At 37.1% G+C, this 10,947-nt stretch overlaps 1 protein-coding gene across 2 annotated transcripts in view; it reads left to right on the plus strand.

The window, feature by feature from the left end:
• spock3 (SPARC (osteonectin), cwcv and kazal like domains proteoglycan 3) overlaps positions 1–8,706 on the plus strand; it is a 32,233-nt gene extending 23,527 nt beyond the window's left edge. For both annotated transcript variants that reach the window (XM_044115543.1, XM_044115544.1), the window contains 7 exons: positions 670–778; positions 2,356–2,464; positions 2,611–2,724; positions 2,808–3,029; positions 3,754–3,816; positions 3,896–4,033; positions 5,418–8,706. In XM_044115543.1, the coding sequence (XP_043971478.1) occupies positions 670–778; positions 2,356–2,464; positions 2,611–2,724; positions 2,808–3,029; positions 3,754–3,816; positions 3,896–4,033; positions 5,418–5,578 (916 nt within the window). In that variant the 3' untranslated portion in view covers positions 5,579–8,706. The remainder of the gene's footprint in view (positions 1–669; positions 779–2,355; positions 2,465–2,610; positions 2,725–2,807; positions 3,030–3,753; positions 3,817–3,895; positions 4,034–5,417) is intronic.
• Positions 8,707–10,947: the final 2,241 nt, after the last annotated feature.

The raw sequence follows: 10,947 nt of genomic DNA on the forward strand, positions 1-10,947 counted from the left end.
TTAAATAATTATTTGAAAACTGTTTTTTGTTATCACATAGGTTATCTTTGTCTGGAATTATTTTTTTTATGGCCTGATGATTATTTAAATGTGCTTAAAAAAAAAGCAAGAACAAATCTCAGAGGGGGAAAACATTTTTTTGGAAAGGAGTGCATAAAATATTAACATTAGTTGAATTTATGTCCTGTTTTTCACCACATTTTATCCCATTCTCAATTGTCTCAATGAGCAAAGCAACTGTTTTCTTTAGTTTTTCCAGCTGGTCTCTTAGTTGCCTGGTTCTCTTGTGACTGTTGTGTGACATTACAGCTTGGTCCAGTTACCCAGGCGCTGGCACTAACTTTCAGCGGACATAAAGTGCTGCCAAGTGATATGAATGGGCTTTGTTTGTGTGTGTGTGTTTGAGTCTGGGATGCCTCAGACTGGACAGAGAACAGTAACACCACACTGACCTCATTTCCCTCTCTTAGCAGCAACACAATTCCCAGGACATTGGGAGAGCAAATCAATCAAAATCATACTAATAAAAAGTAATCAAACACAAATACCAAATCCTTGTTCCAAGTCTAAAACCGTCACGAAGAACGTTACTTTGCAGATAGAAAATGCTGACTGTGTGACAACCAATTGGTGAAATTATCTTTTTATGTTTTTGGTTGTCACCTCCAGTTTTAAAGATGCCAATTTGCACCCGAGTGCTGGGTCGAAGTGCAAGCCGTGTCCTGTGGTTCACCCCTCGCCTGTTTGTGGAAGTGATGGCCACACCTACTCCACTAAGGTACCCTCACATTTCAGCACTCATTGGGCTTTCTGTTATTTTTTTGTTCTGTTTTGTACACAAGGGCAGCAATTTTTATTTTACATTTGTTTCAGTTGAACCACATCTGAACCAGCTTAGTATCTCTAATCTCTCTCATGACAACACTCTGCAAATCCTTTGGGGTATTTCTCTATAAAATTCATGAAGAGAAAGACTAAGATATTTGTTCTTTCATCTTTATAAAATTGCCGATGCGTGTCAGGACAGGATGGAGAGAATCTGTAAATCTGAGTTTTATGTCGTACCACAAGTTCTCAATACGGGTTAGCCCTGAATGTTGACTGTAGCATTCTAGCAGATAAATATTCTTTAATGTCCAATATCCTGGCTGTTTGCAAAGCCCCTTTTCAGTCATTAACAGGATTGCCCTGTATTTAGTTCCATCCATCTTCTACTCAGCATGATTCAGCGACCACTATGTTTCACAGTGGAGCGGTGTGTTCAGGTTTTTGTCTAATTCAGTTAAATTCAAGTCAGTTTGTTTAGATAGCATCTTTTCACAACAAATGTCATATCAAAAAAGTCATTTCAAAATAATCACTCATATGTTCCAATTTATCCTAGTTTTCAAACAGTTCTGGTCACTATTCAAACTAGCTGAAAGGTTTTCAATCACTGACTTGCAACATTCACTCCTCTGGAACGAGCATGTTGTGTTTGTGGATTTTACAGCAATCCCTCACACCGAGCATCCACATAGCGACAGTAGAGAGGAAAAACTCCTGCAGAACACAGCTTAGTACAGTTTAACCATGTGCCGTGACCGACTGGAAGTCATACAGAACAGATACACAAAAAGAAGCAGATGAACAGATGTAGGATTATTTTCTATGTTCATAATACGCGAAATGTTAATTGCAGGAGAGTGAGAACAATTAGTTGATGGCAGCAGTTCTCCAGGAAGGCAACACAAGCAAAGTTTGTCCTGCAGTAACCTAAGCTTATGGCAGCATAACTAGAGATAGTTGAGGATAACCTAATACCTGGACTGGGGCCTGAGACAGGCAGAGAGAACTGACTTTCTGGACTATATTTCCCCGCCGGATTGACCCATACTTTCTACCTATCTCTTCTCTCCCACTCCTCCACTTGGGCAAACATCACTGGTTTGTCTATAAGCTGTATCAAAAGGAACATTTTAAGCTTAGTCTTAAAATTAGACTGGGTTTCTGCCTCACAGACTCAAACTGGGAGCTGTTTCCACAGGAGCCTGACAACTAAAGTTATCAGGTTCCGTGGGATCCATCTGTAGATTTGTTTGACTATGGATGCCATCCATTTTTAATGTACAATCACTGTACATTAGATGTAAACTGAAACTGTGTACAAATGCCACATTTGGTTCCTGAAACCAACAGACAATATACACTTGACTTGAATGCATTATATTGCCTCCTGCCAGGCCTCCTTTCCACTCGAGGCACATCTCAAACATGCATCATTTCTCTCAACTCTCACCCTGTAACTCTCACCATTTGTTAATTTCCTCTTCTCACATTCTGGTGCTGCTTCTGTCTTTGTTTCCCTTTAATCAGTGTAAGCTAGACTACCAGGCATGCATCACCGGAAAGAAGATTTCCGTAAAGTGTCCTGGCATGTGTCCTTGTCCCCCTCAACCTGAGCAGGGCTCTGCAGAGAAGAAAGGTACACCATTCAGCTGGAAATGTCATTTATATGGGCTACAAAACTTACATAAAGTTTCTGCAAAAGCGTTTTTATTGTTAATATTAATGAGGTTTAACAATGAGTCATAAAATGAAGCTAAAGTTTAAATCAATAACACTTCACAGTGTGCAGTGAATCAGATCTGAAGGAGGTAGTGAGTCGCCTGAGAGATTGGTTCAGAGTGCTGCACGAGAACGGAAACCACCAGAGAGTCAAGATCCAAAAACCGGAGAAGAACAGTGAGTCATGACACACTTTCACTGAGTCAGGACATTCATGCTCACGTAGACGGTCCATAGCACATTTTTAAACTTTCTCACAGAGTTTGACGTTGGGACGTCACCAATCTGTAAGGACCCCCTGGGTTGGATGTTCTCCCGACTGGACACAAACTTTGACCTCCAGCTTGAGCAGTCAGAGATCAAGAGCCTGTATCTGGACAGGAACGAGCCGTGCTCCGACGCGTTCTTCAAGTCATGTGACACGCATCCCGACAAAGTCATAACCAGCTCCGAGTGGTGCACGGGCTTCCAGAGGTATACAGGTAGGTCACCTTCAGTTTTTTCAGGGCTGAATGGACATTTCTCAGATGTGACTCCTGAGATCTTTGTGTGATGAACTTCACCTGAGTCATGAAATATTACTCCTCTCATTAAGCCTGACTCCAGAAACCATTTTCTTAATATTTTTTTTCTAATCTTCTTCAATTCTCCAAACATTATGTATTGACAGATTGTGTTTCAATAAAACTACAAAGACTAAAATGTCTCAGGTCTTCTAAATATAGGATTGCTCTATATTTTGAAGTTCTTTCAACCAGGTAAAACACAAATCCTGACCAGGTGTGTTTAGTTAAGAAACAAGAACACAAGAAAGAAACCGAAAAACAAGAACTCATCTAAAAATTTCTGTATGTTCGCCAAAATAACCCCCTTTTGTTAAAAAGGTTTTAAGAAAACATTTGAGTGAAAAAAAAAATCTATTTTTAATTAAAATCATTTGGAAAAAGTACAATAAAAAATGTTTCTCAAACTGAAGGAATTTATACTACAATGCATTCAAATTTTTCAGTTTTGAAGACATTGAGTCAAACATATTTGCTTGACTAAGGATGAGAATCTATATATATGTTTTGTTACAAGAGAACAACAATGGGTTGCTCATTGCAGCTGCAAGAGCGGACGCAGCATGGGGAGGAAAATCGTTATCAAAACAAAAGGTACGTAGCTCTGCAGCTCGTTACCAACGTCCCCGTCTCTCCCTTTCAGATTCCCCATGTAAAGCAGAGCTTTCCAGCATCAGCAAAAAACAAGCTGGGAAGAAGTTACTTGGTAAGCCACCCTCAGGTGAATAAATTCAACCAAAACTTTGCTTCTCCTGCTTACTGTGTGCTTCTGCTCAAATCTGCAGGTCAGTATCTGCCTTCCTGTGACGAGGAGGGTTACTACAGGCCACACCAATGTCACAGCAGCAGTGGCCAGTGTTGGTGTGTGGATCGCTTTGGCAACGAAGTGGCAAGCTCACGCACTCACGGTCCTGCAGACTGTGGTATGCAAAATGCTGGAAAACACAGCGTCAGGTTTCTGAGCTGGTGGAAGAAATGAAAGCATGTTGTCCAATTAATGTGCCTATATTTATATTCTGGGAGCTTGGGTAATGGCTGAAGATGATTTTGTTCTGTAAAATATCAAAATATAATGAGGCAATGTAGAAGGAATATAATATATAAAATAAATCTATATTTTTTATATGCATTTTTGTCTACTAGGCATGTCAAAAATTATTTATACCCAAGTTTTGAACTTAACTGTAAATAACATTACTTACTTACATTTAAGTAACTGTAATTAAGTGACTTACTTACAGTTACATACTTGCAGCTATGTAAGTATACTTACATGGACAGAAAAGCTGTGGTTTTAAATCTTATTTTTATGTCAAAAGAAAGGCGAAACTTGATTGCTACCTTTGATCTTCATTTTTTTAGCCGTCTGCTAGATCACATACATAATTGGTCTCAAACTCATTTTCATTTTGGGCATGTGGCATAAATTATTTATTTTTTTGTTTGCTTCCAACGATTATCAAAAATTTATAGATCAAAGTCCTACAAATGAACCATTACAATCAGAACGTGGCACAAGCCAAGAGTCAGACTGCTGACCCCTGAACACTGATGCATTCTTTAATCTATAAGAACTAATTTAGAATCACACATACCAAATTGAAGTGCTAAAAGATTACTGAAGCTGTGTAGAAGTTGAGATTAATGTTTCACATTTGTCAATTAATTATTTATTATTTTGATCAAATATTCCCCTGCAACTCATCCCTGGGGAACACCTTTGATTATAGTAAGCTAATTTTAAAAATACAAACTGTCTGTACAAAGAGTTTTGTTAAAACATAACATTTAAATCACCCAACAGTTTATAGAAGGAGTGCAAAACTGAAAACCAATGGTGGTAAATAATGCTTTCATTTCCCATGGTAAATGGAAATTGGTTTATGAGATAACCTTATAATCAACCTAATCAGATTTCAATTTTAAATAAAAAAACAGTACCTAGCTATTTGGAAACGGTTGTGTTCATTGACAAGCTAATCTCAATTACTAGCATTTTAGGCATTTTCACAAATCAGTGCTGCAGTGCGTTATGTTTGGAACAACCTTGAATGCGATGCAGTACGTCAAAAGAGCAAAAAATAAGACATTTTTTTCCGTGATTACAGTAGGATATTCACAAAGCATGTGTATTAAATTGTTCATAAGAAACTTTTGACTTCACAAAGTGTCATAACATTTTCCAGTTTGGAAATATTCCATCTCCAAGATACAAAAGCCAAAAGGGACAAGTCCATCTTATGCTAGGTAAACAATGTTTTTTGGAAGTGACTGTTTTTTTCTTTTTTGATTTGTTTTTTGTTCTAGGTGTAATTTTGGAGTCTTCGGGGGACCTTGGCAGCGGTGACTCTCTCTTCACCGACGACGACGAAGATTCATTCGTCCTTAACGACCAGGCAGGTATGGACGACGAGGATGATGAAGATGAGGACGATGACGATGATGAAAACGATGAATATTTGTCATAATTATATATATTATATAAAATGACAGAAAAAAAGAAAATGAAATAACTGTATGTTTGGTCAAATTGCACGTTTCTAGGTGAATCCTCCCCCCAGGCAGATAATTCATCATACTAACAGCCTACAGACTATTCTCTGTGTATTGTTTCTCTATCAGTTGGAGGAGAGAAAAAAAAAAATCTATATTTTAGAAAACGGTTTCAGATTTTTCCCTCCTGTTTAACTAGAAAGTATACGTGTACACTTGTATTTCAGCCAAGCAGAGAATATAACTATCTGACAAACCGGTCCATTCGTTTGGATTTGGTCACTTGTGCAAAGACCTTTCCTTTCAGTGGACAGTCCATGTCTTTCAGTGTCTCGTGTCCTTGTGGAACACTCCGATGCCTGAGTGTGTTGATGCCTGAAGGCATATTGTTAAAGAGATTTCCTTTTCCCCTCATTCCTCCATCTTCTTCACTTCATCCGTCCGCTCTTTTTATCCTTATCAAATGTTCCCGTGTATAGGTGGGACGTTGATGATGTAGATAAGAGAATATTGCACTTGTTAGGTTTCTTTTGATCTCGATTTTTTTTTTAAACTGTGATGATAGCTTTGTGGTAAAAAACGAGATAAGGGTTAGACATGCTGCAGCAGATGAATTAACGTATACAACAAAACAATCATAACAAAAAAAAAAAAACAATCAGAAATATGAGTTGCTGTCAGATCTATTCAAATCATCACAGGCTCAGAAAGGATAAAAAAATTTACTATTTGGCCTCATGTTTTTTTTTGTTTTTTTTTGCTGCAGAGGGGAATTATTGTTATCTATTTTTCTAATCCGTCGTAGGCCGAATACTGGAGATGAAACAGATTTGTCTCAGCATGTCTAATACTGCGTAATGTTGTTTCCGTCTGTAGAGGCAGAGGCCAAACCTTTGAGGAACTCAAAATGAAAAAGAACAAGAAAAAAAAAAGAAAAGAGCTTGCAGTTGTAATAAAAAAAGGTCTTAAGTGTGTACAGATGAAAGCTCCTTAGAGTTCAGAAAATATGATGTTGATGTTTTTATATTTGCAGATGCGTGATTTTAGCACACAGCATAGCAGATTAAATTTCTTGCACATTAAAGAAAGTAACAGAGCCATGCACATTTGTTGGACAAAAATGGTGGATATAAAAAGTGTACACATCTCTGTTTGAATGCCAGTTTTAGTGATGTAAAAAAAAGTACTACAGTAAATCATTGACTTTCATATGTTATTACTATTCTGTATAATCCAACTAAAAAACAGGAAAATCTGTTTTGAGGAAAATGTGATAAAAAAAAACAGCTGTATTAATCTGCATAATCTGGAACTAATATTTTATAAAAAGTAATTTTAATGCAGCTACATTGTTTAGTCTTCTTTGACAAGATTCCTTCAACTTGCCACAGCTTGACAGTATTTGCCCAGAGTTTTCTTCTGGACAACTCAAAGAGCTTTTGCCATTTTCAGTTGTGGACTCCTGCTAGGCTATTAATTTTATTTTTTTAGTTGGATATGTATTTGAACTCAAGGCAAGCAGAAAAATAAAGCTCCTTTTCATCTTTGGCTTCTAGTATTTTGGATCTTTATCCACCTTTATCATAATTCTGCCACCACCGTGTTTCATTGTGGGTGTTGAGTGTTGTTTTTATGCTAAAATTAACTTTTGAAATTGTGGCCAAAATTTATGTTGGATTTCACATGATCAAACATTCTTCCACAAGGATTTGGTCAAATTAGTCAGTTTATAACTTTCTTTATGGGAAGAAAAGGCTTCTCTCATGTAACCCTGCTACTACTGATTTCAATAGACAGAGAACACAAGTGAATCTTTTCACATGCAGAAAGCAACCTGTACTTGCCAATAACTTGTGCAGCTGCTTCAGGATTGCTGTCAGCCCACTTAGAGCCTCACTGACCCGTTTTAGTTTTGTCTTTTCATCAGATCTGGAGAAAATCCTCGTAGAACAGCTAAACTTTGTTACAGACAAATCTGATTCACTATAACTGATGGCAAGGGCCACCTCAAGAAGACTGGAAATCAAAAAGGTGCTTTGACAACGTTAAATTAACACTGTGCATACCTATGCAATTGAGTTAATGCAGCCCTTTGAAATTTTTAGATTTTCCCCTCTCACTGGTTTGCTTGTTTTTCAGTTGAAATGCACAGGAGTGCCATAATAAAGGTGGAGAATGTTTTTAAAAGATTTTGCATAATCCAATTTTGCCACATTAGAGACACCTGGCATTTTACCAGCGGTGTGTTGACTTTTGAGATCCACCATGGGCTGTGGGGGTTTAGCTGTAAGGTGTGCCTTTTTGCTGGTAAGGACATGTGATGGGTGGGCAGGATCACTGACGGCTTTACTCTAAAGCCTGTATATTACAGTACGTTGACTTAGTTCCGCCATGTGTTTGGGGTTCTCATTTAAGATGCCGTTACTATGGCTTCCATCACTCTTTTAATTTGTGACATAGTTAAAATGCAGAGAGATTCCTTCCAGTTAGGGCATATAAACGCTGCTGGATATAAAATGTTTTATATAGATTATACACTGGCTAGAGGAAGCTTTGGTTTAGACAGCTTTATACAAGAAGAAGATAGTCAGTGTTTGCTTTTGTTTCAGTAGCTTAATCTGATCTGCTGTATCTATCTATTTATAGGGTAACTCCTCCAGGGTAAAATAAAAATCTCTCAGCTCAGATGTGTGTGTTATTAAGTCACAGTAATACAGACCTGAGATCAGCTAATGCTTACTTATAGTAATTACTCTACTATTTGGCTTCATTCTTAATCTTTCTAAACTGTTAAGATCTGAAAAGTGCCATCTAAGTGTCCCTTTTTCTGTTTTTATTTTTATTTTTTTGTTGTTATTTTGAATTTCTTTCCAGTGTTTGTAATTCTGATTTTAAATTCACTAGAAACTGGACAACATTGCAGTCTTGACACGTTTATGACTGTGATAACATGCAAATCTTTTGAAGACCTCGGACACTGTAGCCACTCTTTCACCAACCCCACACTGTCATCACAGCTCTTATAGTGTTAGGTTATGATACAGATGCATTTTTTACAGTGTATGTATAATTTGCTGAAATAAAAGCTATATTGGCCAACGTCTCTGTTGTCACAGACAGTATTTAGACATGAGCAAATGAGACGGACCTTCCTCATTTCCTTGTCACAACGTCTCGGTTCCCCGTTGAACTTTTGGGTTCCTTATTTTTCATCTCATTTAAAAAAGAGAGAAGTTGCTAAGGTTTGTGGGCTATAAGTATAAGGAGTTATTTTAGATTGTCACAAGTTTGTAGGAACTGGGTATGGCAGACAGTCTTTTTACATAGCATTATGATGCTACATGTAAAAGGATAAAATGAACATTTTCAAGTTAACATATATGTCAGTAAGAATAAATTACAAACAAGTGGACTTTTTAAATTTATTTTGAAATGTATCACTTATCCTCCAATCCAATTATGGACTACTTTGCGTTGTTGTATCACATAGAACCTAAATAAACTACTCTCAATGTTGCAATTAAAGTCCAAAACCGAAATATGAAAAATCTTTGTGCTGTAAGACAAAAAAAAAGAGAGAAAGCTGACTGTAGACATGTGACAAACTCTGCATCTTTGCATGCCCGAACATTAATGAATTATGTACGAGAAGAAACAAGGTGAATTTTTTATGATGTCCACATTATACAGGCATGCATTCACTAAGCTCATTCAGGTGTATGCTAACAGATTTAGATCAAAATGGAGAGAAAATACTTTTATTTCCTGTCTCTAAACATAAGAAATGCCCATATGAGCTTTACTTAACAGCTTGTCGTAAGTGAGGTGCTGGAACTCACACAATAGACCAACACATGTGAGAAGGTGTTGGCAGCAGAAGCTGTCAGTTTGAGCTGGAGATAAGGAACTTACTGAGTAAATATAAAACGTTCATTTTCACACACCTTTTCCCTGGCCTTTTTTGTTTTGTGCTGACCATAGAAATGAAGGGAGATACCATCTCTGCGGCTCATTTCAGAACACTGGAGAGCCTGCTGCTGGAGACTGTTCAACAATAATAAAATGTGATCTGCCTGCAGATGGGGAGTCGGGCTGACTGAGAGCTGATGGGAAATGTCTCAAATTGCAGGAAGCACTTTCCGTGTTCGGAAATCAGGTTTCTTTGGATAAGCAACTTTATGGCACAGGCTCTTTTGTCACTTTTACGCTGATAAATTACGATGTTTTGTTGTAACAAGAGACTTAGCCAACTATAGAGTTGCCATATTTACTTAAATTGCCTGAACCTTTTGTCTAATTAGTAAATAATAGAGTAAAACAAGCCCAGCTTAATATTATGTTAAGTCTTGACATTTTACCTATTAATTTTAGTGTTTTCTGTGGTTTCTCACAATAATTTTTAATCAATTTATAGCTAACTAATGTTTCTATAAAATTATAATTTTCTTATTTAATTCTTTTAACAGCTGCATGTTGACAAAAATGTTGTAAATAGCTTTCCTTACGTACCAAAACATTAAAAAAATTGCATTGCTATATGTAATGAAAAGTGATTGAAGATTTAGCCTTTCCTGGAATCACAGAATTAACATTTATTTTTATTCAAGTAGTATTTCTGAGAACTGCCCAACATCTGCGTTGCATAGACTCAACGTTTCTCTGCCACCTGAGGTATTTTAGATCAGAAAATCTGGACTATGTTCCCCATTTCCTCTGCATTTTTTTTTTTTTTAGATTTTGCCTCACAAACATTATGTCCCAGTCAACACATTGACATGCACTCAGTGTGTTCTTTTAAATTATAACTTCTTCAGCACATTCTCGTTTATCAGAGATGAGCCTTCTGGTGGCTTCTTGCTGGCAGCTCGGCTTCATGGTGTTACAATCTTCACCAGGAACTGTCGGCCTCCTCCATTTTTGGCAATTCTTCCATTTATTCAAATGAATTTTTCATTTTCTCCCAAGTCTTTCGGGTTTTAGTTTACATTTTAATGTATTCAAGATCATTTTCTGCTCTACTTCATATGTTAGAACATTGGTCGTCTCTCCAATGTTGTGTCTCCAACCAGGAAGGACTGAACTGGGCATGACAAAGAATTTGAGGCATTTTAGATGAACTGTCTACAATGCACCATTTTAACACTGTGCCAGTTTTGCATCAGAAGTTTGTATGAAAGAATGATCACGCTGTTGTGCCATTATAAAATATGCTGCATTTTGCAATTACTCATGATCAGTAAATGACTCTTTTAGACTCTAGAGGGCTATATAAATAGAACTTTCAAGATGAGCTTTGTGTGCTACAATATTGTTTTATCCATCAAATCAAAGCAGTTTTTAGTTT

This window comes from Gambusia affinis, linkage group LG04 (genome assembly GCF_019740435.1).
Source record: "Gambusia affinis linkage group LG04, SWU_Gaff_1.0, whole genome shotgun sequence".
Classification (NCBI taxonomy): Eukaryota; Metazoa; Chordata; class Actinopteri; order Cyprinodontiformes; family Poeciliidae; genus Gambusia; species Gambusia affinis.